Source organism: Antechinus flavipes, chromosome 2 (genome assembly GCF_016432865.1).
Source record: "Antechinus flavipes isolate AdamAnt ecotype Samford, QLD, Australia chromosome 2, AdamAnt_v2, whole genome shotgun sequence".
NCBI classification, from domain to species: Eukaryota; Metazoa; Chordata; class Mammalia; order Dasyuromorphia; family Dasyuridae; genus Antechinus; species Antechinus flavipes.
The window spans coordinates 296,289,345-296,316,610 of NC_067399.1; the positions used below are offsets into that span (position 1 = coordinate 296,289,345).

At 37.6% G+C, this 27,266-nt stretch overlaps 2 protein-coding genes across 3 annotated transcripts in view; one reads left to right on the forward strand and one right to left on the reverse strand.

Moving 5' to 3' along the window:
• Positions 1-26,575, reverse strand: LOC127546654 (basic proline-rich protein-like). The gene is made up of 3 exons (XM_051973664.1): positions 26,390-26,575; positions 25,574-26,345; positions 1-105 (listed from the first exon to the last, which is right to left on the reverse strand). The coding sequence occupies exons 1-3, from the start codon at positions 26,573-26,575 to the stop codon at positions 77-79; spliced, it is 987 nt and encodes a 328-aa protein (XP_051829624.1). The 3' UTR covers positions 1-76.
• PPP4R3A (protein phosphatase 4 regulatory subunit 3A) overlaps positions 26,342-27,266 on the forward strand; it is a 60,548-nt gene continuing 59,623 nt past the window's right edge. For both annotated transcript variants that reach the window (XM_051977391.1, XM_051977392.1), the window contains exon 1: positions 26,342-26,483. In XM_051977391.1, the coding sequence (XP_051833351.1) occupies positions 26,342-26,483 (142 nt within the window). The remainder of the gene's footprint in view (positions 26,484-27,266) is intronic.

A 27,266-nucleotide genomic window follows, 5' to 3' on the forward strand; every position in this document is an offset into this window, starting at 1 on the left:
ACACATCATCACCTTCTTCCTGGGTTCTTTGTGTGGAGAGATACCAAAGCTGGTCCTTTGAGCTTGCATTAGATCATCACTTATACTGGCATTCTGAAGTTAAAGCTAAATTAAAAGAAAACAATGAAAGCAATGAACACTTATGAAATATTTGTTTATGCATCTTTGGAACTGTAAAATGGAAAATAACAGATTTACAAAACATCCTAACAAAAACTTGTATAATATTAATAATACATTGAACCCATCTTCCTAAGACAAGTATAGGAAAATTAATACTTCTTTAAAGAACAAAGACAGATATACATTTTTAGAGTACCTGACAAACAAGTCAAAAACTTGTGGTTAAAATTATATACCAGTAGTTCTCTATTTTACATAACTAAAAGGACAAAAAGAAATCTCTCTCCTAGAAATGTAGACCACAAAATATTCTAGAGAACCCATGCAACAACCTATAATGGAACAAGACCATTACTACAGACCAAATTCTTCTCCACAATTGTCTGGATATAACATGGATCTATAAATACCCCAGAATAGTGTTTTAAAGAAATTTTCCCATGATAAACATCTATAACTTCAAATTACATAGGAACAGAAAACTTTCCGAAAAAGAAAAAGGCCTAGCAGAAGAGAGCAAAGTCATATGCAAACAGGACAAGACAAATACAGTAACACCCATTTCTATTAGTGCTATAAATTGCACTCAGTAAGTGTATAGAAGATGAGCTCCCATTCCAATATTTTTATCAACTATAAAAAGCATTTATTTTATCTACCTGTACAATATCCAAAGAACATTTAAGTATAAATAAATAATAGGACAGTGACTTGCCCAAAGACTCTTTTGATCTAAACCCAACAAAAAAGATAAGAATGATATAATTATAATAATGATGATGGTGACAATAATAATAAGCTTGGTCATTGTACAACAGAAGTTGTGGAAAAATAGGAAAGCAAATTTCAGTTCATTAAAAAGGGAAAGATTTTTAATAATTGGAGTTACCCCAAAATAGAATTTGCTGTTCAGTCCTTTCAATTGTGTCTGATTCTTGGTGACCCAGTTTGGGGTTTTCTTGGCAAAAATATTAGAATGATTTGCCATTTCTTTTTCCAGCTCATTTTACAAATGAGGAAATTAAGGCAAACAGAGGCAAATGACTTGCCCAGAATCACATAGCTACTAAATGTCTGAAGCCAGATTTGAACTCAGAAAGAAAAGTCTTTTATCTACTCTGCCAATTAGCTGTCCTATAAGGATGTAAGGAAAAAATGGAATAAACTTCTTCAAAAGTGGTAAGTGTCTATCAACAGAAGTATGTAGTGACTTACTATGCCTATTCATGACTGGGAGTTTGGAAGGTAAAGTCTTGGCAGTGGCCATACAGAGAAAGCAGCATGGTTTGAGGGATAAGGGGAAGCAATCAAAAGCAATGGACATAAAGCATTGGAACGGCAACTTGTAGATTGGAGTTTGAGTCCTGACTTTATTATTTACTAACTGGATAAATTTGATATAATCTCTTCACCAATATGGATTTCAATTTCCTCATCTATAAAAATGGATCATCTTCAAATATTTCTAACCCCTCAACACTCTGATTCAGGTCAAAATCACAGGATTGTAGATTCAGAGCTTGAAGGTACCTCAGAGGCCATGTAGACAACTTCAGTATTTTCAAATCAGGAAATTCAAGAAAGTTAAGTGACAGGTAGTAAGTACCAGAGGCAAAATTTGAATCCAGTTCCTCTGACTCCAGACCCAGACATTTTGGACCTGAGGGTATCTGATTCTCAGAGCAATGAATTAGATATTTGGGTTAAATAAATAGTGAGGATTTTAATCCTTTCCATGATACCCAGTTTGTAGTTGCTATATCCCAATATATATAAAAACATACATATATATATATATATATAACACATAAATATACACACAACACACACACATATGTTATATGAACATACATAATGGGGGGAGGGCATACTAGCCAAAGGGCTTAGTCGTTAGAGCACAAGCAATGTTTGCCTGCTGCCAATGCACATGAAGGTTTGAAAACCTACTTCTAGAAATATTCAATGAAAGGGTCTTTTCCTTTCCTGATTTAGAGCATGCACAGATATAGTATGACTATTTCCTATTGACATGTTGCATGGTGATAAAATGCAATTTAGTAGGCTATCAAGCTGGAACTGGGAAAAGTCTTTCTCCTTCCTTGATGCTGAGCAAGTTTTTAAAAAGGAAAAGAGGTAGCAGAGGCAGAAGTAGCAGCCCCTGCCTTATCTCCCATTTTGTTGCTTTGGGTCTCTTTACCTATATTGCTGCAATTTTTTCTGTCTCTTTTCTGTTTATTCTTTCCTGATCTCAGGTGAATGGGTGTTAGAGATGGAATGAACCAAGTGACAATCTTTTGAGCTTAGAGCCACCAGAAGTCCAGCAAATGTAATCCACATCAGAGTCTGCCAATATCCAAAGCAACCATGTCTGGTAAAAAGCCATGACTCAAGAGCTGTCAACAGAAATTTAATAAGCATCTGCCTTGTGATAAGCATAATGTTAAGTGCTGAAAATACAAAAAAAAAAAAAAAAAGCAAAAATAGAGCTGTCACTTAAAGCTGTACAGAGTTTAATGGCAGACATGCAAATAATTATGTACAAACAAGATGCACTGAGGATAAACTGGAGACACTCACAGAAGTAAGGCAACAAGCATTGAGGGATACTGGGAAAGACTTTTTACTGATGGTCAAAGTTTGACTGAAGCTAGAAACTAAGCTGACTGCGACTAGAAGCTAAGCCAGGGAAGCCAAGATGGGGAGATGAGGATGGAGAGAAGTCAAGGTATAGGAGATAGTAGAAATACTCACTGCTGGAATATGGAATATCTTACGTGAAAAACAATAAGGTGGCCAGTGTCACTGTATTTTAGGGTGTGAGGAGGGGAACAAAGTATAAGAAAATCAGAAAGGTAGGAAAAATGCCAGGTTTAAAAGCCAAACAGGATTTTATATTTGATTCTGGAGCTAACAAGAAGCCATTGCCATTTATTTAATAGGGACATGGCATAATCTCACCTGGGCTTTAGACAGATCAGTTTGAAAGCTGGGTGGATAATAGGCTGGAAGGAGAAGAAATTTAAGAAAGGGAGACCAACCAGAAAGTGAGGAGGACCTTCACGAGGGTGATGAACATGTCAGAGAAGAGGAGGGGGCATGTACAAGAGATATCGTGAAGATAGAATCATAAGATTAGGCAATGGATAGTATATGAGACATAACAGAGAACAATAAATCAAAGCATGACAACTAAGTTGTAAGCCTGGCTGACCAGGAGAATATAATTGTAATAGGAAGGGGGGAAGGGGCAAAATTAGGGGGAAACAGATGGCACATCCAGTTTAAGACAGTCAATAGGCAATTGGAGACATTTTAATGATAACTTCATGCTAAAAGGTGAGTGGGAAGGGCACAAACTACAAATGCACAGCAAGGATGAAAAGGAAATTATGGAATCCACAATCTATTTTAGGTCAAGACTCAAGTTAGATCAATGATTGCATCTATTCCTGAATGAATAGTTCATAAAACTATCCCATATGTTTTTAAAATAAACTTCAGAGGTAAAGGCAGATAGAGCACTAAGGTAATATGGGAGACAGACAGAGGGAGAGAAAGAAAGAAGAAAGGGATGCAAAGAAGACTTTGACTTAAAATTTTAAGATTCAGATTCTTCACATTAACAAACTCATATTAGTGTAAAAATTCATGAAATCTGTTAAACTCTTCATAATTAATCACATGAAGTTTGTCCTCACCTACATGCACATATATAATAACAGATTTCAATAGTCAAGCCAGCTTTTTTTTTTAAATAATCAAACATTTGATAAGCTGTGAGTGACAAATTCAAGGGATTAGGGGCCTAAAAACACATATTCAGAATCAGAAGGAGATCATTTGTTTCTCCCTCTTAGGTCTTTGGCACTTGGCTGCTTGCTAGTGAAAGGAACTGTAAATCATTAACTAAATTAACTCTTTAAACATGGGGAAAATACACTTGGTGAACTCATACACATTATGACATAATATATGCACCAGACCGTATACTAAATCATATGTAGACCAACTTCTACAAAAGCCTTTCCAGGTCCCCTCTTAGGACTATCATCTAGACTTTATTAGTGATCTCTAATTTATCCTATACATATTTTTTTGGTACATAGTTGTTTTCATGTTTCCTCCATTACACTTGAGAACAAAGGACTAGCAGATAGCAGAGTAGATTAAAATTAGAATTCTACAATGTTATTTATACCCTTGAAGCAGAGAAACATACAAAGTTAAAGGTAAGGAACTAGAGCAGAATCTATTATACTTTAGTGGAGGTAAAAAGAAAAAAAAAAAAAAGCAGGGGTAGCAATCCTGATCTCAAACAAGCAAAGCAAAAATATATCTAATTTCACTTCTAATCCCAAGATGTCAGAGTCAGGAAAGAGTCTTCTGAAGCCCTCTCAATTTTCCTCTAAATAACTAGAAAACCACATCAGAAATGGTTTAGATGCAGAGAAACATCTTACCTGCCTGGAAAGGTCTGCCTCACTGGGGAGAGAAGGGAACAAAAGTTTAAGAGCAGCAGCAGCAATAGCAATAGCAGCCAACTTCACAGCAATTAATCCCAATATTTCAATCCCAAAATTTCAAAAATAGGTGAAGGACTCCTACCAAATTCCTTTTATTACACAAACATGATACTTGATACACAAACGAGGAAGAGCCAAAACAAAGAAAATTTTAGAATAATTTCCCTAGTGAATATTGATGAAAAAATTTTACATAAACTACTAGCAAAGAGATTACAGCAAGATATCACAATGATCATACTGTGATAGATGGGATTTATTCCAGGAATACAAAGTTGGTCCAAGATTTGGAAAACTATTAGCATAATTGATAATATCAATAACAAAGTTATCTAATCCAGTAGTGTCAAACTCATATAGAAATAAATCCTGCAGGCCACATTTTAACTTAGAAAACCACAAAATAATATCTATGTTGTACTATATTTTTACTCATTTTGTTAAACATTTCCCAATTACATTTATTCTGGTTCAATAGAACTCTAGAGCAGATGCAAGGTTGACACCTCTGATCTGGCTCAACCCCACCATTTCACAGATGTGAATGTGCCATTTTTTGGCATCCAAGAATATTAAGCAACCTGTCCAAATAGTTTCCATGGATATGTTATCTGAATCCAGATCTTCTGACACTTGAATTAATTTTTCTTGAATTCATTTTCCTCCCCAACAAAATAGGGAGAGGAACATAGTTAAATCCCCCTCATACCAGGATACTAGAGCTTAGCATCTCTGGCAAGCTCTGCTTACTCATTTCATTTGCAATCTCAATATAGCCATTAGTGGATGTAGATTTTTTGGGAACTAGAGGTCTACAACAGGCTTCTTAGACTTTTTTCATGACTTCTTTTTGCCCAAGAAATGTTTATGTTATACCAGATATGTGGGCATATAAAATAGGTATACAAATCAAACATTTACCAATAAATCATAATTTTGCTACTGCCACATCTAGTTACAAGACTTTATATGGAGTCACAAACCACAGTTTAAGAAGTTGGGGTTGAGAATGTCTGCATTAGGTCCACAGAGCCTATTCCTCTGTCTCTATCTCTACCAGACACGTTGTCTTCACTTCTTTATTGTTGCTGAGTCATTTCTGTCTTATCTGACTCTCTGTGACCCCATTTGGGGTTTTTTGGGCAAAGATACTGGAGAGATTTATCATTTCCTTCTCCAGCTCATTTAGAGATGAGAAAACTGAGGCAAACAGTGTTAAGTGATTTGGCCAGGGTTGTATTAAACTGTCATTGTATGTCCTGAGGCCAGATTTGCACTCAGGCCCTCTTGACTCCAGGGTCAACCCTGTATATACTGTGCCTTCACTTCACTAGTCTGCTTCTGGTAGTTCACATCCCTTTGTTCTGCATGCTTTAGATACAGCTACCATTTTTATCTTGTTCCTATCATCTCCCTTTCTGTCCCTGTTGCTTCTGGTTCATTCCACCAGAATGAAGAAGACTTTCATATTCTTTTAAAATATCCTATTTGACCTTAAATCCACACCTTCATGGTGATTGTAGGGCCACAAGTGTTACACATTGCATTGGTTTTTAAACTTTTTCAATGTATTGATTAGTTGTGATTAGTTTTTTCTTCTTTTTTAATTTAAAACTGCCTTTTGTTAAACAGAATGACTCTCTGGAAAGGGGAGGGAAAGGGATGCTGGGGATAATTATGATAATGATTTTTTTAAAAAAGATATTAAAAAAATTTTTAAAAAATGTATTGCTCTTAAAATACATATTTATCTTTATCGTTCTATTTTGTATATGCATATGTTCATATATGTTAATGATTATTAAGTTCATAATTTAAAAGAACATTTAATAAAAGAATATGATAAATAAAATAATATATTCTTTAGTAAAAAAAAAATCACATTAAAATCACTTCTATGAAGGTAAAGTCAAGATGATATAGTGAGAGCATACTTCCCTAGCTTTCCCAATATATCTCCCTCCACAATAGTCTAGATTACAGGGGTCCTCAAACTACAGCCCGTGGGCCAGATGTGGCAGCTGAGGACGATTATCCCCCTCACCCAGGGCTATGAAGTTTCTTTATTTAAAGGCCCACAAAACAAAGTATTTGTTTTTACTATAGTCTGGCCCTCCAACAGTCTGAGGGACAGTGAACTGGCCCCCTATTTAAAAAGTTTGAGGACCCCTGGGACGCTAGAAAATGAACCAAACCAAATTCTGATCAGGAAAGTCAAGAAAAAGTTATGTCATTTTACAAACCCAAGATAGCTTAGGTAAACAGAGAGATCTGTAGACATTGGAGTTAGGGCTTCTGTTATATTAAAATATCATTAATGATTCCTTTTTGTCCTTATCAACCATTTTGTAAATTTAGTTTCAACTTCTTGGAAGTCATCTGATTTTTGGGAAAATCATAAAACACTTATCACCTAATTTGGAAAAGTCACAAAACTATTTCTTTTCCTTTGCACTTCAGTATTCCCATCACCCTCCTCCAATAAGAAATCAAGGATATCAATCCCTATAATCCTGTTTTTCCACTACCTTCAATTAAAGAATAACTGTAGAAACTAATGGTCTTTGTCCCTATGCTGCTGAGAGCCTGGAATCAAATTAGTTTTTACAATCATATATATTGCTAAATAAATTACTGTCAAGATGTAATCAGTGTCTTTATTTTATCATAACACTAGTCAGGAGCACAGCATAGTATTAGTGATAGCAACTATGAGAGATGGAAAGAGAACTAAAATACAGCGTTAGGGAAGGAAGCCAGGGTAAAAAGAAATCCTAGGGAAACCTCTGAATTAGCACTGAAGCAGGAATAGGTGCTATCTGACAGCTGTCACCCATTACCCAGTGCTAAGTCACACATCCAGAGCAAAGAAGAGCAGCTGTGAACAAGTGTGGGGCCCAGCTGAGTAATGAGCACAAAACAAATTCCAGAAACTTAGCCGTGCGGCTCAGAAGCAGGCTTGTGACTCAGTTCTACCCTTTAGGCCCACACGTTAGCCTTTAGTCAAAACACTGGGCAGGAGACCAAAAGGAAGCCAGCAGTTCAGTTGATTTAAACCTATAAATCTCTAAGTGGGCTAACAGTAATTAAGTCCAGCAATAGTCTCCTGAAAATTCTTACACAAGCAAACAGATTCAAGCCCGAGTCAGTAACTAGTAGAGCTCAAATCAGGAGAACAGTGAACAGGAGGATAGTGTCCTATCACGCCATTTGGAAGCATTGAAAACTTAAAGGCCATCATCAGACCTAGCTGTGACAGCAGCAGCGGCTCAGGCCCAACATTCTATGTGAATGAAGAGAGTAGAGTGAACGCAAATATAAAATGTAGTTTAAAAGAATGAACAAACAAGCAAAAAAAAATCTGAGCATAAAGAGCTACTATGGTGACAGGGAAGCCTAAGATACAAACACAGAAGAAAACAATGACTCAAAAACATCCACAAGTAAAACCTTCAATAAATGCAGATTGGACATAAGCCCTACAAGAATTTCAGCTAAAGAAAGATTTTTTTTTTTTAAGAGCAAACAAACAAAAAAACTTAAGAAACCAAATGGAAATAGTAGAGGGGAAAATTGGGGGAAATAGGGAAAAAAAATTAGAGCTATCCAAGAAAAGTATAAAAAAGATTTAACGATTTGGTTTTAAAAAAGCCTTATTAAAGAAAATAACTTCTTAAAAATTAGAATTGGCTAAGTGGAAGTTAATAACCCCATGAGATATCAAGGAAAAATAAAGTAAAAAAGATTGAAAAAATATCAAAAATCTGACCAAAAAAACAACTGACCTAAAACATATAGGAATATAGGAATAATATAGGAAGTCTTTGTTTAAATAACTGTCTTAGAAAAAGAAATTGAACAAGTCATAAATGAACCCACTAGGGGAAAAAAAATCAAGACTACAGGGATTTACAAATGAATAAATTGTTTTTAAAAATTAATCAATGTGTCTGAATACAGGCTGAAGCATACTTTTTTTTTTTTTTTTTTTGAGGGTTTTTTTTGGGGGAGGAGATCTATGTTTTCTTTAGCAATCTGACTTTTATGGAAATGCTTTACACAACTTCACATGGATCTTCTCAATGGGGGAATGGGAAAGAAAGGGGAGCATGTGGAACTCAAAATTTTAAAAAAATGTAAAAAATTGTTTTAAAAATAAAAATATTTTTAAAAGAAAAATTAATCAATTTAAAAAACATTTATCAGCTACCAACTTAAGCAGAACACTCCTGTACACAGATCCATGCTATACAAGCATTCTATGCTTACAAATGAGAATGTTCCAAAGTTAAAGACTGATTGATTATTGTTCTTTGTTCTCAAAGACTAAAATGATATCACTTATGTCAGAGTTGAGTTACAGTGTGTACAACTATACCTGATCAGACTAATATGAGCTCAGAATGTTCTGCCACAGATCAGATACAAATAGTCCCTATGAACATTTGGGGTAGACTCTCTAATTTTTCACATCTCACCTTTCTTGTGTACTAATTCAATTCTGCTTTGCTCATAGATTATAGCACCTTCTCTGAGAAGGGTACACCATCCTGGGTGGTCCTGTGACAGTGTCTCCCATGTCATGTGATCAATGCTAACAGAGAGACCTCAAGAATGTCCTTGTATCGCTTTTTCTAACCACCAGGTGAGCTCTTACCCTGTGTGAATTCTCCATAAAATAGGCTTTTTGGCAAATGTACATTTGGCATTTGAACAATGTGGCCAGCCCAACAGAGCTGTACTCCCTGCAGCAGAGTTGGAACTCTTGGCAGTTTAGTTCCAGAAAGGACTCAGTGTCTGGTCTCATCCTGCCAGGTGATCTTCACAATCTTTAAAAGGCAAGTCTAATGGAAGTGATTCAGTTTCCTGGCATGGCGTTGGTACACTCTCCAGGTTTCACAGGCATGCAATGATGAAGTCAGCACAACAGCTTTGCAAACTTTCAGTTTGGTAGTCACTCTAATACCTCCTCTCCCACATTTTCTTTTGGAGTCTCACCATATGGATGATGTGGTGCTGGCTGATGGAATACTTGTATTGGAAAACTTGTGTTTTCTTGGTATTATTAAGCCCCCATTGAGAAGACCCATGTGAAGTTGTGTAAAACATTTCCATAGAAGTCATATTGCAAAAGAAAACATAGATCTCCTCCCTGCCAAAAAACACTCAAGAAAAAAAAGAAAATAAAAAGTATGCTTCAGCCTGTATTCAGACACATTGATTAATTTTTTAAAACAATTTATTCATTTGTAAATCCCTATAGTCTTGATTTTTTTCCTTAGTGGGTTCATTTATGACTTGTTCAATTTCTTTTTCTAAGTCAAAGAATTTTACTGAACTAAATCTGGCAATGCATGTGTCAATCTCATTATCAATGTGAACATCCCTGGAAAGTATATTGCCAATGTAAGAGAACTTATCCACAGCATTAAAAACTTCTCCATTTGCTGTAACTGATGGTTCCACATATGGATGGTGTCATTCTGGCTGATGGAGGACCTATTTTCTTGGTGTTGATTATTGGCCAAAATTAGCAGAAGCAGCAAAGAATTGATCTACCTTGTTCATCTCGGCTTCAGAGGCTACATTGAGGGCACAATCATCTGCAAACAAAAAATCATGTACCAGCACTCCCTCCATTGATTCTGGCTTGTAGCATTTTCGAATTGAAAATTTTCCCAACAGTACAATATTTGATCTTGATGCCATGTTTGTCCTCACTGAAAGTTTTTTTACTACCTATGTAGTATGTATGGAAACAAACACACAGCTTTGTTTTACTCCATTGGTGAGTAGGAAAGTGCTAGTATCATCCATTGTCCAGAACCAGGACAAGAATGCCATCACAAAATTGGTGTACCATATTGATGAACTTCTCTGGACAACCAACTTTTGACATAATTTTCCAAAAGTCTGACTGTATCAAAGGCCTTAGTTAGATTGATGGATGTTGTGTACAGACCTCTGTTCTGCTTCTGGCATTTCTCCTGGAGTTGTCAGGCCACAAACACGTCAACTGTTCCTTGGCTCTTTCTGAAGCCACACTGGCTCTCTGGTAGATGACCTTCTTCCAGGTATAGAATCAACTTATTAAAGAGGACTCTGGCAAGAATTTTGCCAGCAATGACTAAGAGAGAGATCCCCTGTGATTGTTGCAGAATAATCTATTCCTTTATAGAGATGGACAATGGAGGTATCCTTGAACTCTAGGGCCTAACCTCCTCTTGCCATATAATTTAGGAAATTTTAGTCAGCTTTTGTATGAGCAATGGACTCCCTAGTATGTAAATCTCAGCTGGTGCTTTGCCACACAAAAGGAACCTAATAGTATTCAAAATCTCTTCATCAGTTGAAACTTCCACTAGGGAGAGATTGATTTCCACCTGAGGTAAATGATGATCTACTAAGAACACCATGGAGGTGTTTAGCCAATCTCTCCAGGATCATGTCCTTAACACTAACCAACGTGGCTCCATCAGCATTAAGTATACATTTGAGATGTACTATAGATCTTTGGCCCATAAATAGCCTTGAGTGCATCATAAAATAGTTTTGGATTGTTACTATCAGCATAAAACTGAATTTCATCTGCCTTCTTACTGAGCCAAAAATTCTGCATCTCTCTGTTTTGCTTGCGCTTTATTTTTGATGGAATTGAATGCTATCTTTTTAGAAATGAATGAACTATCCTGCTGGCACACCTTGTAGTGTCCTTTTTTTTTGATGAGGCAATTGGGGTTAAATGACTTGCCCAGGGCCACACAGGTAGGAATTATTAAGTGTCAGACTAGATTTGAACTCAGGTCCTCCTGACTTCAGGGCTGCTGCTCTAACCATCATGCTACTTAGCAACCCCATTCCCCATCATTTTCATCAAACCAGTATTGATTTTTGCAAGTATTCTGACTTAGATGAACAAATACTGTTAGTGCTGTGTACCAAATTTCTTTCTTTCTTTTTTTTTTTTTTTTCCAGTTTTAAGCTTTAATAAATTTTGGAACACCCGATGTAGTGACTAAAGTAATCAAAGCATTTTATATACATTATCTCATTTGAACTTCATGATATGTTTTTAAGGTAAATACTATCAGGTGTCACCATTCCAGTTTTTGTTATTCAGTTGTTTTTCTGACATGTCTGACTCTTTGTGATCCCATTTATGGTTTTCTTACCAGACATACTGGAGTAGTTTGCCATTTCCTTCTCTATCTCACTTTACAGATGAGGAAACTGAGGCAAATTAGGGTTAAATGACTTGCTCAGACTCATACAGCTAGTAAATGTCTGAGGATAAATTTGAACTCACAAAGATTGAGTCTTCCTAACTTCAGGCCACTTAGCAGAAGACAAAACTGAAGTTCACAGGAATTAAGTGACTTGCCCATAGCCACTCAGCTAGGAAATGTTAGAGACAGGATTTGAATCCAGGTTTCTCTTATATCCAGGTATTGCATTGTTGCTGCTACATGAAGCTCCTCACTAAGTTTTTATACCAAATTTCTAAAAGCTGTCCACTCCTTTTCTGTTGCCAACTTTGTGTTGGTTCAATTTATCTTCCAAGTTAGCAACAAATCCCCTTTCAGAGAAATGTTCTAATCTATTGACATTAATTTTCCTGGTAGTGTTTTTGCCTTGAGGCCACTGTTTTTGTTGAATGTGAATATTCAGCTTGGAGAGTATAAGTCTATGATCAGTACAGCACTCTGTTCCATACATTAGCTTCATTACTCTCACATCCTGTTTGTCTCCTCTTCTTACAACAGCATAGTCTATTGAATGCCAATGTTTGCTCCAAAGATGCATCCACGAAATTTTTTTTATTATAGCTTTTTATTTACGAGATATATGCATGGGTAATTTTTCAACATTGACAATTGCAAAACCTTTTGATCCAATTTTTCCTCACCTTCCCCCCCACCCCTTCCCCTGGATGGCAGGTTGACCAATACACGTTAAATATGTTAAAGTATAAGTCAAATACAATATATGTATACATGTCCAAACAGTTATTCTGCTGTACAAAACGAGTCAGACTCTGAAATTAGCCTGTGAAGGAAATCAAAAATGCAGGCGGACAAAAATAGAGGGATTGGGAATTCTGTGTAATGGTTTATAGTCATCTCCCAGAGTTCTTTCTCTGGGTGTAGCTGGTTCAGTTCATTACTGTTCTATTGGAACTGATTTGGTTCATCTCATTGCTGAAGATGGCCACATCCATCAGAATTGATCATCATATAGTATTGTTGTTGAAGTATGTAATGATCTCCTGGTTCTGCTCATTTCACTCAGCATCAGTTCATGTAAGTCTCTCCAGGCCTTTCTAAAATCATCCTGCTGGTCATTTCTTACCGAACAAAAATATTCCATAATATTCACATACCACAATTTACCCAGCCATTCTCCAATTGATGGGCATCCATTCATTTTCCAGCTTCTAGCCACTACAAACAAGGCTGCCACAAACAGTTTTGCACATACAGGTCCCTTTCCCTTGTTTAGTATCTCTTTGGGGTATAAGCCTAGTAGTAGCACTGCTGGGTCAAAGGGTATGCACAGTTTGATAACTTTCTGAGCACAGTTCCAAACTGCTCTCCAGAATGGCTGACATCCATGAAGTTTTATTGCATTTAGGTAAATAGAAGACAGTGCTAATGATGAGAGAAGGTCATGAGACACAAGCAATAAGTAAGCATTGTTATTGCTGTTTCTAATTCTATTCCTACCAAACATTCCCTGCCATGTCAGGTAGTCTGAACCTACTCTAGCATTAAAGATATCCAGAATTATAAGTTTGCCCTCTTCTGGAACACTGATGATAAGGGTCTCCAAATCTTCATAAAATTTTTCTTTGACCTTATCAGGATTCATCATCATGGAAGCATAGGCGATGATGATGGTGATATGGCACTTTCCTACAAGTGGCAATTGCATTGTTATGAGTCTGTCATCATTTGCTCTTTTTGGTGGGCAAATAAGCTTGTTGACTAGATTAGTTTTGATGACAAAATCTACACCAGCTTCTTGGTGCTCTCCTTCACTGCAATCACTCCAGAAAAACATGTATCTAATTCCAATTTCAGTAATTTCCACTTTCCACGCTTTGTTTCATTCCAGGCTATTATTTGGATGCCATAGCTATTGAGTTTTCTCTCCCAGCAAGAGCTATTAAAGATACTATCTCCCAATTCTGAGATACCACTACACACCTGTCAGATTGACTAGAATGACAGGGAAAGGTAATGCGGAATGTTGGAGGGGATGTGGGAAAACTGTGACACTGATACATTGTTGGTGGAATTGTGAACACATCCAGCCATTCTGGAGAGCAATTTGGAACTATGCTCAAAACATTATCAAACTGTGCATACCCTATGATTCAGCATTGCTACTACTGGGCTTATACCCCAAAGAGATACTAAAGAAGGGAAAGGGACCTGTATGTGCCAAAATGTTTGTGGCAGCCCTGTTTGTAGTGCTAGAAGCTGGAAAATGAATGGATGCCCATCAATTGGAGAATAGTTGAGTAAATTGTGGGATATGAATGTTATGGAATATTATTGTTCTGTTAAGGAATGACCAGCAGGATGAATACAGAGAGGCTTGGAGAGACTTATATGAATTGATGCTAAGTGAAATGAGTAGAACCAGGAGATCATTATATACTTCAACAACGATATTGTATGAGGATGTATTCTGATAGAAGTGGATTTCTTTGACAAAGAGACCTAACTCAGTTTCAATTGATCAAGGATGGACAGAAGCAGCTACATCCAAAGAAAGAACACTGGGAAATGAATGTAAACTGTTTGCATTTTTGTTTTTCTTCCCAGGTTATTTTTTACCTTCTGAATCCAATTTTTCCTGTGCAATAAGAAAACTTCAGTTGTGCACACATATATTATATCTAGGATATATGGCGACATATTCAACATGAATAGGACTGCTTGCCATCTGGGGGAGGGGGTGAAGAGAGGGAGGGGAAAAGTCAGAACAGAAGTGAGTGCAAGGGATAATGTTGTAAAAAAATTACCCAGGCATGGGTTCTGTCAATAAAAAGTTATAATAATAAATAAACAAATAAATAAAGATACTGTCTTCAACATAGAGTTTATAGCATAAGCAAAAAATAACATGAACATCAATGTTTTACCAATGAATTTTACCATACATTTAAAGAATAATTAATTCCAGTATTATACAGTTTATCATATTCCTTCTATGACACAAATACATAAAGCAATGAGACCAAAAACAGAGAAAGAAAAGTATTGATCAATATCTCTAATGAATATTGAGGCAAAATTTTTAAATGATCAAATATCATATCTTATGACCAAACTAGATTTATAGCAGGAATTCTGGGCCAGTTCAATATTTAGAAAACTACAAACCTTATTAGCGATATTAATAACAAATACAATGAAAAAATTATATGATTACATTAAAGCTTCTGACAAAATATAATACCTATTCCTATTTTTAAAACCAGTAGAGAACATAGGAATAAATTAAGGTTTTTGTTTTTTTTACTGGTAACTACTATTTATCTAAAACTAAGAGCAAGCATTATCTGTAATGAGAATAGACTAGAAGCCTTTCCAATAAGATCAGGGGGGAAGCAAGGATGTCCATTATCATCATTATTATTTACTATTGTCTTAGAAATGCTAACTCTAGCAATAAAACAAAAACAAAAATGAATAAACATACTTAACAAGGAAATAAAATTATCATTCTTTACAGATATGATGGTTTACTTAGAAAACCCTAAAAGTCAATTTAAAAAGAAATTGAAACAATTAACAACTTCAGGAAAATTGTAGAATATAAAATAAACTCACATAAATCATCAGTATTGCTGTATATTACCAACAAAAACCTAGCAGAAAGAGATAGAAAGAGAAATTCCACTTAAAATAATAACCTGTGTAAAATACTCAGGACTATACCTGTCAAGACACACAAAGGAACTTTAGGAAAACAATTACATAATACTCATTACATAATATTCTTAGTTACATATCTAACTAATTGGGGAAATATTAATTAATCATAAGCATATGATGAATATATAATAATATGTATAATAAAATTATAATTTAGTATTATAAAATATAATAGAAATGTTAATACTGCCTAAATTAATTTACTTATTAAGTTTCATAGGAATAAAACTATCAAAGAATTTTTTAATAGAATTAGAAAAAATAATAAATTTCATCTGGAGGATCAAAAGGTCAAGAATATCAAGAGAAGCAATTTTTAAAAAACAGAAGGAAAGGGGACTAGCAGTACCAGATTTCAAACTATACTACAAAACATCAAAATAATGTGATATTGAGTAAGAAATAGGGGTTGATCAGTGAAACATATCAGACACATAATATACAGAAACAAAGGATCACAGTAATATAGTGTTTGATAAACTCAAAGATACCAATTATGGGGGCTTTACCATTTGACAAAAACTTCTAGAAAAAATGGAAAGTAATTTGACAGAAATTAAGCATAGATCAACATTTCATCACAATAAATTCAAAATGGATAAACAATTTAGACATAAAAGGCATAAGCAAATTAGAACATAGAAAAACTTACCTGTCAGATCTATAAAAAGGGCAAGAGTTCATGACCAGACATAAGAGAGATTTGTAGGAAGTTAAATGGATATTTTTGATTATATAAAATGAAAAAGTTTAATTTTTCAAATATGTAGGCAAACAAACCAAATGTATAAGAATATGAGCCATTCCCCAAATGATAATTGGTCAAAGGATGTAAGAAGCAGTTTCTGAGAAAAAAATAAAAATTATCAATAGTCACATAAAAAAAATGTTCTAACTCACTAACAATTAGAGAAATGAAAATTAAAATAATTTACTATCTCATACCCCTTAGATTTGCTAAAATGACAGAAAAATAAAATGCTAAGTGCTAGAGGGGAGATAGAAAAATAAGTACACTAATATCCTATTGATGGAGTTCTAAATTAGTCCAACAATTTTAAAGAACAATTTGGAAGTATGCACAAAAAGTGATTAAGACATGCATGCCCCTTGATTAAGCAATATTACTACCAGGACCATACTCCAGAGAATAAAAGGAGAAAAGACCCATATTTTCAAAAATATTTATATCAGCTCTTTTTGTGGTAGCAAAGAATTGGAAATTAAGCGGACACCTATCAACTGGAAAGTGAATAAACAAGTTATAGCTCATGAATATTATAGAATATATTATGCTATTAGAAATTAGGAAAGGGATGGTTTCAGAAAATCTGGGAAGGCTTGATACAAAGAGATGTAAACAGCCAGGAGAACAATTTATACAATTACAGCAATATTGTAAAGATAATATTCTCTGAAAGACTTAGAATTCAACAAATGACCAACCACAATTCCAAAGGATTCATGATAAATGTATATCTCCAACAACTGAGTTGAGAGATGCAGAGTGTAGATTGATGCATATTTTCTTCTTTTTTCTTTTCTTAGAACATGGCTAATATAGAAATTTGTTTTATATGTCGATATATATTTGTAATAAATTTTATTTTTCTTGCTTTCGTAATAAGTACAGGAAACAGAAGAGGAGAGAATTTAAGACTGAAAATATGACAAAAATGAATTTTAAAAAGAAGAAACAATTCTATCTAATCAATGTCTATACTAAATGATATCACTATACATACAACCTTCTGGATTATGTAATCCAGAGAATTAGGTAAAGCTAATTGATTTACTTCCAAGAGACAATAAGCATGGTGAGAACATGAAGTGTGGTATTCTTTTTCTTCTTTAAAATAATAATGGTTCTCTGGGGGAGAGGGTTTCTCAGGGGAGGGTTTCTGGAGGCAGCCTTAGTTGCAGTTGAAAGTAATAATCACCCAAAACACAGCCAGGTGATAAAAGTTCAGATCTTTTATTGTCTCCAATATAGTCTGGTTAGCTTAGAAGCCTATCTCTCTGCTTGGTTCCAAGAGCTCTTACAGCTCTGTCCTTTGCTTCTGCCTCTGCTTTTTTCAGCCTCCAATTCAGCTGAACTCTCTCGACTGGGCCTCTACTTTCTTCTTATATATCAGAGAGTGGGATTATGGGTTTTCTCCCATAATGCTCTCTGGCCCTAAGAGCTTCCAGGGAGGTGTGAATTCAGATATCCCATTATAAACCCTGAAATCTCCCAAACCTGTGAATTCCAATGAGTAAAGGTGTGAACACAAGCATTGTATCAATTAGTTCTACTTAGTACCTTGTTTCTTCTTGCCCATAACATCTCCTTGTAAGATCAGATCAGTGATACTGATCTATTATGCTAAATTAGATAATTATTGTCTCCATCAACTCTAATGACTTAACACTTTGTAAGAATTCCAACAATGGAGTACATATATGGTCATACATTCCTAAAAATAAAACAGTAGAAATAAAATTTCCATGACAATCAGATGATCAGTGTCAAGACAGATAAAAAAAAAAAAGATGTATGCCCGCTCACAATGTATACAATTGTTATGAAACATGTTCAGTGAAGTTCTTCATCAATAATAAGATGTTTCTATACGCAGATGTCATCATATTACTTTCAAAAATCTCAGGATAATGTATTTTCCTATATTAGGTTCACAACTGCTCAGAAGAAGTTGGCTTAATAGTTTATGTGAGAAAAATCAAGGGGATGAAGAATATATTTTGTCATGACTAGAATAAGAGCTTGTTGAGTTAGTATTTATATATAATTTAGTTATCACGTACTATGTTTTCATATACATATATGTGTTACAGTCACACATCTATATTAGACAGACACTGCAAATGAACAATGAGCAGGGCCCAGAATGAAATAAAAGGAAGTGCAAGAGATAGATTATGGTGGCAAATTGTTTGGTATTCCCAATAATCCCAAACTTTCCTGAAACAAAAACTTATAGCTAAGTCCCAATTAGTGTCAAAAAGAAATCTTCCTAAAGTGGTTGCATACATTCAGATTCACACTATTAAAAGTTATAATTTCATATAATATGATAATTGGTATCAGCTCAGTGAAAATATATAGTGCAAATTTGAATAATGCAGCCACTTGAAGGAATTCATTATTCAGGATCTAGATGTATTTCTTTAACACCAATATTCTTCTATTTCTTATAGCACATCTACTGATGTTCTATGGCTGTAAAACAAATCACACAATAACCCAGTTTCCAAAGAATGAAAATGTGTGAGTGATCCAAAGAGAATTAAAACTGTGAGAGATCCATGGAAAAAGGTATAGTAGAAGCAAACAGGCTGGTTTATTTGTACCAATGGTTTACATAAATGAATTAGCATGTTTTAGAAAAATCATCCTGGAGGTGTGTGATAATTAGAAAAGAAAATGGGCTAGTCAATTTTCCCCAACTCTGCATTAACTTAGTTTCTAGTCACCTTTTCCCTACTTTAAAACAATTCTCTCTTATGACCCTGTTCCTTGTTCTCCACTATAAAGTGACAGGAATATCTGAGAAAGGGTAGACACCTTTACTTTGTTCTCAACTAGGGATCTAGTTACTTCCCTATCTCAGGTTCACAAGTCAATGGCCTTACTTACACCCCACCCACTTGGGCAAAGCAGAAAACTTCCTATCTGTAATGTAATTACAAATATAGGCACATCAAAATTGGAACATATTCACATTTTTCCTTTTCCTCTACCAATGGGCAGGGCCATTTTATCATAGAAATCTGATTTATTTCATAATATTATATAGACTGCAGGGTTCCCCTGTTGAAAACACTTACAATAAAAGCTCAAAAATTATCTCAATGATAATTTTTTTTTCTCTAACCACTGAATATTGTCTTTCACTTATGCTACAAAATCTTCTATCAAGATTGATATTTCATTAGGGGCGCCAGCCATGTTCACTTATTCCCAATTCTTTGGACTATTCTACCTGTTCACCAACAGTCTGACCTCTCTTCAGGCACTCTTCTATCCACTCCCACTCTTTCAGCTTTTTTTTTTTTTCTGTTTTTTCTTCCCCTGCTAGAATGTAATCTTCTTGAGAGAGACAGAGATACAGAGAAAAACAGAAACAGAGAGTAATCTTTTGTATCACCAGAGCTTAAGAGCTCACTACTTGGCACATACTAAGTGTTTAAAAAATGCTTTATCCATCAAAGAAATCTGAATCAAATCACACAGTAGGCGTTTTTAAAAGGTCTGTTATAATATAATTATAAAATGATTTGTACACATTACATTATTCAATCAGTCTATCAGCAAGCATCTGTAAGCACTTGCTAATGCCTGGCACTATCTAAGTGTTAGAGACCCAAAGAAAAGTAAAAACAAATCTCTGTCTCCATAGAAGTCACATTCTAATGGAAAAGATAAAATGTAAACAAACAGATGCATTCGAGAGTATATGGAAGGAAATCTTAGGGGAATGCTCTCACAGGAAGATATACCACCATCTCCTTAATGTCTGTCTCTGATTAAGTGGTTCTTCTCTTTTGCCTAGGAAAACTTGAGTATATTATCCTTAATCCCATTAATATCATTTCCTATCTCTCTTCTTTCTTCTCCCTCCTTCTTTCTTTTTCCCTCCTCTTCTTTCCTTTTCCCTTTTTTTCTTCCTCCTCCTGCTTTCTTCTTCCTGCTTCCTCCTCTTCCTCTTCTATTGCTATTGCTGCTGTTTCTATTATTTTCTCCTCTTCAATTTTAAGAATGGGTTTCCTTATCTAGCCCCGGAAATTCAGGGGCTACTCATAAACTCAATCCCAATACTGACTTCACACCAAAAGTTTTGACCAGGTTTGTTTCTAATCTGGGCTTTTGGCAAACTGATCAGTCGCTATGCCAAACTGATGCCAAATTTAAGAGCAGAAACCTGACTGACTTTAGTCATAAGCCACAAGCTCAGAACTGCTCAGATAAATCTTTCCATCAGTCCTCAGAATCCTTCATCCCTTCTTCCCCTACTCCAAACACTATCTATGGGCTTAGGCCACTTTATCTCTCTGAGCTTTAATTTTTCATTTGTAAAATGGAGACCATATATTATGTATTGTGAGAAAAGTGCCTAACAAAATGATTTAGAAATGTAAGGATTTCCACCCCCCCAATGGGACTATGACTGGGGGAAAGAAATTAAAGATTTTTGTATAACTCTTCTATTTTACATTTAACATAAATGAAATAATTTATCTGTGATCATAAAAGAACTTGGATTCATACTTAGGTCCTCTAGATCCAAACCCATTGCTTGTACAAGTATACTATCATGCCTCCCATCTCTCTGTACTTTGCTGTAATACAGTAATGCCCCAAAGGTTTTGAAGCATATAGGACTGTTTGTTCCTACACTAAGTGATCCCAGACTGCTGTATTATATGTAGAATGGGAAACAGGTTCCAAGAGTTCCTTTGGCTATAAGTTCATAGAATAACAAGCAAAATGGAATCAAATTGAAAGACAGGATAACAGTACAATAGGGGAGTGCCAAGGTGGTCCTTGCTTTTTAGTCATTCCTTGATGGAACTGAAAAGAATAGCTCTGATGAATATTCACTGATATGACTAAAAGGGCCAGTTTATCATAATATAATGAGTTCCCAGTATTATATAACTAGTAAGTCAATATTTTAGCAGATCATGGAAGTGCCATTTTCTGTTATTCTCACATTTCCCAGGAAATGTGTCAATAAAAATCATAAACTTCTAAGCAATAACTACAATCTTAAATAATGGATATAAAGGGAACCAAGAAAAGTTGTGTGTTATTAATAGATTCAGGAGCAGAAGATGTAGATTTGAAATAACTTTGTTTCTTATGAATCTAACATACATTCTCTCCTGGGAAAGGTAGATAGTTTTCCTGAGGCCTGTGACATATGTTGGTTCCATTAAGAGAGGTAACTCCTGATTGGCTTAGAGAACAATGAGCCATGACACTCTGAAAGGAGAAGGGATTTACTTCAGTTTGTTGGACACACTTCCATGAGAGGACCTCAAGACCTGTTTAGGGAGGCAAAGCATGAACATTTGAATGGCTAATGGAAGCCCCCAGAGCTGCAGACATGTGGGGAAACTGGCCCCCATTATGTCCCTTGACTTCCATGTTTGCAATCCTAGAGAGTGGACATCCCTTGGTGAGAACATTCCTTCTATCCTGGTTTGAGTTGAGATCTTCTCTTACTCCCAGCTGAAGAGATCATTTACTATTATGTATTCTTGTGTTTCTAATCTGTTTAATATCTCTGATTTGTTTCCTACTTTCTTTGATAAAGAGGTTTACTATCTATTCACAATGATCTTTTCCATTATCAGCATTTGGTAAGAAGTCAGTTGGTAGGTGGGATTTAAATGTTATCTTTCCCCTTTAAGAGGGATCAGGAAAGGAATTTTCATTCTCACTAAATCCCTTTGAATTATATCCCTGGATTATAGATATTCAAATTGTAGCAGACTTCTTGGCCTATAACCTCTTGCTAGGGGAACTCTCTTCAAGTCTTAGCTATGTTGTACTTTCTTGCCTTGCCCTCCCCCAAGCCAGACAATTAGTGCATAGCCCTCCATCTACCCCCAAATCTCAGATCATATTTATCTATGCTATCTGTGAGCCTATACACTTAAATATTGTGAATCTATATATTTAAATAACCTCATCCATCCATATATATTTTATAGTAATATTCTAGTACAGTTATTTTTAAGTGTAGATGTGAAATGCAGATTGTGTCAGCTAAATAGGCATATCTATACCAATTCCTAGCCATCTCCACAACTGGATTATTTTATTAAGGCATAATAGATGCAATAGTGGACCTTGGACACTTGCTAGTTATATGATCCTTGGCAAGTCATTTATATTTGCTCCAATTTCCTCATTTGTAAAAAAGAGGTAATGATATCTATCTCCCAGGGTTGTTCTGAGACTATAAAGAGATCCTTGTAAAGCTCTTTGCAAACCTTAAAGCAAAATTTAAGTCTCTTTCTTTCCAGATTCAAAGGCAGACTAGTGAACGTGTTCTGGAATATCCTCAAAAATGGCCAAATATTGGAGAAATTCTTCTTAAATTGACTAGGTGCCTACCCCGAGTAAAAACCAAGGAAATATCCATTTCTAGGCAAGCGTAACCTACCCAATCCCAAAACATGAATTCATACATTCTCAGAAAAAAAAGCACTTAGTGTAACGTAATAGTAATATTAATTAACTTAGAAATGAAGATAAGAATTTAAACAAAATATAGACAACTACAATGGAACTCAGAGGTTATCATTTTTGTCCCTCCTCTACCCTATTCTCAGTTAGTCTAAGGGAGACAAGTCTCTAAGGGAAGACTTAAGATTTAGACATAGGGTAGTTTTCCCAGCATTGTATTCTGGGTTGTTGTTGTGGTTATTGTTTTGTTTTTAAGGAAAGGGGAAGGAAGAAAGGATCTACTGATTGGAATTCACTCTCAGCCACAAATGAGCTTAGTTCCAATTTACTCCTGCCATAAGCCATCTTCCTTTTTCTTGATGTCATCAGCCTGCTATATACACACCACTCTTTCTTCTCTGCCCTTTCTATTTGATGTCCCAAAATTTGGGAAGAAGTGCCTTTTTCAAGATCACCAGAAATCCCAAACAAACAGCTAACTCAAATGCCTAAGAACAGTACATTCCAAGAATTCTCCATCAGCCTAGGAAGGTTGCCAGAATTCTCTCATGATCCTGGATCTCAGAAACACAAAAACTACACTAATGTGATCCTGATTTCACCTAATACTCAAGTTTTCTCATTCTTTAAAACCAATAAGTATTTATTAAGTACTAGTACTTAATTACTTAGTGCATAGCCTTCTACTTACCCTTTGAAAAAATGGGACAGACTTCAGATCATATGTATCCATGCTATTTGTGAGCCTATATACTTAAATATTGTGAACTTAAATAGTCCAATTCTTTTTAGGTGTAGATTTGAAATGCAGAGAGTTTCAGATATATAGGCATATCTGTTCCACTAAGTACTGAACTAGATAGTGGAACAACAAAATCAAAATGAAAAGAAGCTTATAGTCTATTGGGAGATGCAACATTTACACTGGAAGCAAGTAAAATAATTTGAGGAGGGAGGGATCCCTGACAAAGCACAATCAGGTCAAGTTTCCAGTAGGGAGTAAGTAGCACCTGAGTTGATCATTTAGGGCTAAAAGATCCTGAGTTAAAGGCAAAGGTGAAGGGCATTTCAAGTATGTGGGGCAATCTATACAAAGGCACTGAAATGGGAAGTAAAACATAGAGCTTGGGGAACAGTATATGGGTAAATTTGGTAAAAACAGAAATTATATCTGGAAATGTATTAAAGTATGCTTGAAGGGGGAAAAAGACCAATGGAAACCCCAAACGTTGAAATTGAGTACCCAGTTTGGGGTTTACCTTGGTGCTTACTCTTCCCTCTTCAAGCATACTTCAATTTGTTTCAGGAAGCATTCATTATTACTTACTTGGGGGGAAAGTATTGTGTGTTAGGTGCTGGGGAGGAAGTACAAAGAAGGTTAAGACATAACCCCATACATTCCTGGAAAGAATTTTAAAATCTAACGGGGTGTGTGTGTGTGTGTGTGTGTGTGTGTGTGTGTGTGTGCGCGCGCGCGTGTGTGTATGTGTGTGTTGTGTATTCGGAGATGAAAAGGATCTTAGGCAAGAGTACATAATCTAAATTCTACAAACTTAAAAAAAATCCAATATTTTAATGACATTTAAAGTGACTATATATTTTATTTAAAACATTCCAAGGAGGAGTCCACAGGCTTTACCAGAGAGCCCAAAAGGGTTTATGTCAAAAGAAAAAAAAGTTAATCTCTGTCCCAGAAATAATCTAATCCAACACCCTTTTATAAATAAGGGCATTGAAGCCGAACAAGGTGAAAGGACCATTCTAAATGGATTACATGGCAAAGTTCGAACTAAATCCTTGTCTAGATGTTTGGGCTCTCAATCTAGACTTTATTTCACCATATGACACTCCTTCAGACAGGCACAAAAATAGATATTACAAAAATTAAAATGTGGCAAGTGTACTGGAAAAGATACAGTGAGGCTGAAGAGATTCGAGAAAAGAGATTTCATTTGAGTGCTACTTAGTAATTCACTTTCTCTGCTCTTCATCTCAGTGCCTCTCAAAAGATAGAAACCAGAATTCTGCTTTTACTATTTGTTTTAGTTTATTAAGAAAGGGTTGAAGAGGGGGTGGGGGTGGGAAGAGAGAGACAGAGACAAAGAGATAAGAGATAAGAATGTGTGTTAGTTAAAGCTAGAAACAGTCTGAGACAATGAGTGTCGGAGACCAGATTTTATTTCCTGGGTCACCGGCTCCTCAAACTGTACAAAAGGAAAAGGGTCTCACAAACCACCAGAGCTTGAGCAATAAGAATCGTGCTTCCTGCACTAAGGCTTTAGAGTTCGAGGAAAATAAAGTAGCAGTTAGGCAGCAGCTAGGGGAAGTCAGGATTTTGTTTGCAAAAAAGGGGAGGAGGGTGGTCTTTCGTTCAGGCTCCAGGAACCCGCCCTAGCTCCAGCCCGCGAACGCACCGGGGTGGAGCTTCGGGACTAGCTTTGGGCCGAGCCACAGCCAGGCAGAAGCTTGGGCGGGCTCTGCACAGAGTTTGAAATTCATCTACCAGGCTGATGACGAAGGCAGGGAGCGACGGGAGACGGCTCAGCGCAGCCGGTCCCTAGACTTGGCGTACCCGCGTGCGCAAGGAATCTCTAGGAAGTCCTGGACCGTCACTAGGGCGACGAGTTCTCTTTTGCATCCCCAGAGCCGCCGCACTCACTTCCGGTCTAGCCTAGGAAATTTCAGTCCCGCCCTCCCCCCTCCTTTTTCCCCTCCCCCTCTTTCCCCTCCCTCCTTCTAAATCTTCCCTACCCGGTCAGAGCCGGCAGCCGCTGTGCCTGTACCTTTAAATGGCGTGGCTTCGGCGCGGCCCCTGTAGCTGTGGGCTAGAAGACCCCGCGCGCCTCTATTGAGGGATGAACCAAGATGGCGGCTGCTTTGGCTCCGTGAGAGAGGAGGAAGAAGCAGCGGCGGCAGCCGAGAGGGGACCTGGCGTTGGGAAGGGCGCCCCAGGTACGACCGGGGGGGCCCTCGCCGACTCTGGAGAAGCGGAGGGCGCAGGGGCACAGGCCGGGGGCGGACACTCTCGAGACCCGGAGAGCGCAGGGGAGCAGCGGAGCCGCCGGGGGCGGCCGCGGCGACGGGGCCCGGGTATGAGGAAGGAGAACATGGCGGCGGCCTGAGGCGGCGGCTGGAAGCGGCTTGGCGAAGGAAGGGCATGGCGGAGGCGGGAGCAGGGCAGTGACCCGCGCCCGGCGCCCCGTGGAAGCCATTCCTCCTTCTTTCCCCGTGGTGGGCAACTGGGCCTGGACAATAGATCCGCGCAGGAGCACCAGGGCAACGCTTGCCGGGGGGCGGCCGATTCAGACCCCGGCCTCCTTGGTGTTCCCCCCCCAGCCCGGCTTCCCGGGCCGTGACATGAGGGAGGAGGCCGCCGCGCGTGGGAGTGAAGGCCCCCTGCAGGGAGGCCGCGGTGCGCGGCGCTGAGTGGAGAGGGCCCCGTCGGTCCGGGCCTCCCGCCTCCCCTCCCCCTCCCGGGGCCCGCGGGGCGTCTCCTCCACCCCCACCCCTCACCCCCTCCCCGGGCGGTGGCTGCGGGGGGGGGCGGCAGGATGACTGACACCCGGAGACGGGTGAAGGTCTACACGCTCAACGAGGACCGGCAGTGGGACGACCGGGGCACCGGGCATGTGACCTCGGGCTACGTGGAGAGGCTGAAGGGCATGTCCCTGCTTGTCAGGGCGGAGAGCGACGGTGAGTGCGAGCTGGGCGGGCGGCGGCGCGGGGCTGGGCGGCGGCGCTGGGGGGGTCCCTCTCCGGCCTTCTCCGAACGGAGGCAAGTTCATATAGGCATGGTGGGGGGAGCGGGAGGAGCGCTAGCCACCTTCCCCCTCCCAGGAGGACGCTTAAGGCTCCTTGGGGAAGCAGCTCCCCAGAGGGAAGGAAGTTAGGAGACAAGCTCCCATTGAGTGCCAGACGCTTTACAGATATCTTCTTTGATCCCCGAAACAACCCTGGGGAGAACTTGGGAGGAGCAAAGTGTCTATTGGGAAACACCATCTAGTTAAGAGTGAGTGGACTGAGCCGAATGCATTTCCATCGTTACCTCCCTCCTCTCCGAAAGAAATGTTTCCTTTTCCCTCCCTCCTAAGGACCAGGTTATTCTTTTACTTAACGCGTGTTTTTGCTTCCTGATGTGTAAGAGGCGGCTAGCAGACTTGCTCTTGTGGCCTACAGGTGTGTGAGAGTACGTGCGTGCGCGTCCGCGTGTGTGTGCCACATGTGGAAGGAGCTGAAGTTTAGGGAACTGGATGCTAGGAGCTTTTTTTTTGTTTCTCATAAATCAGTAGACATTTATTACTGTGCCTCTACTTTGTACAGGACACTATATGCTAAATGCTGGAATTCCAACAGACACTGGGTTAAACATCAGGGAATAAAAGAGGAGGCTAAAGATTGTCTCTGTCCTTTAAGGAGCTTTCTGTCTAGTGGGGGTCTTGATTTGAGAGTGACCTTGAGAAAGTCATTGAATAATCC

What these genes read in the sequence shown, in the direction of transcription:
- LOC127546654 (XM_051973664.1), bottom strand. Translation starts at nt 26,575, where the DNA reads ATGAACTTGCCTCCGTTCGGAGAAGGCCGGAGAGGGACCCCCCCAGCG. An exon ending in CCCCGGTCGTCCCACTGCCG is followed by an intron (nt 26,346 to 26,389) that starts GTCCTCGTTGAG and finishes TCCGGGTGTCAG; the next exon opens with TCATCCTGCCGCCCCCCCCC. An exon ending in CGAAGCCACGCCATTTAAAG is followed by an intron (nt 106 to 25,573) that starts GTACAGGCACAG and finishes CTTTTAATTTAG; the next exon opens with CTTTAACTTCAGAATGCCAG.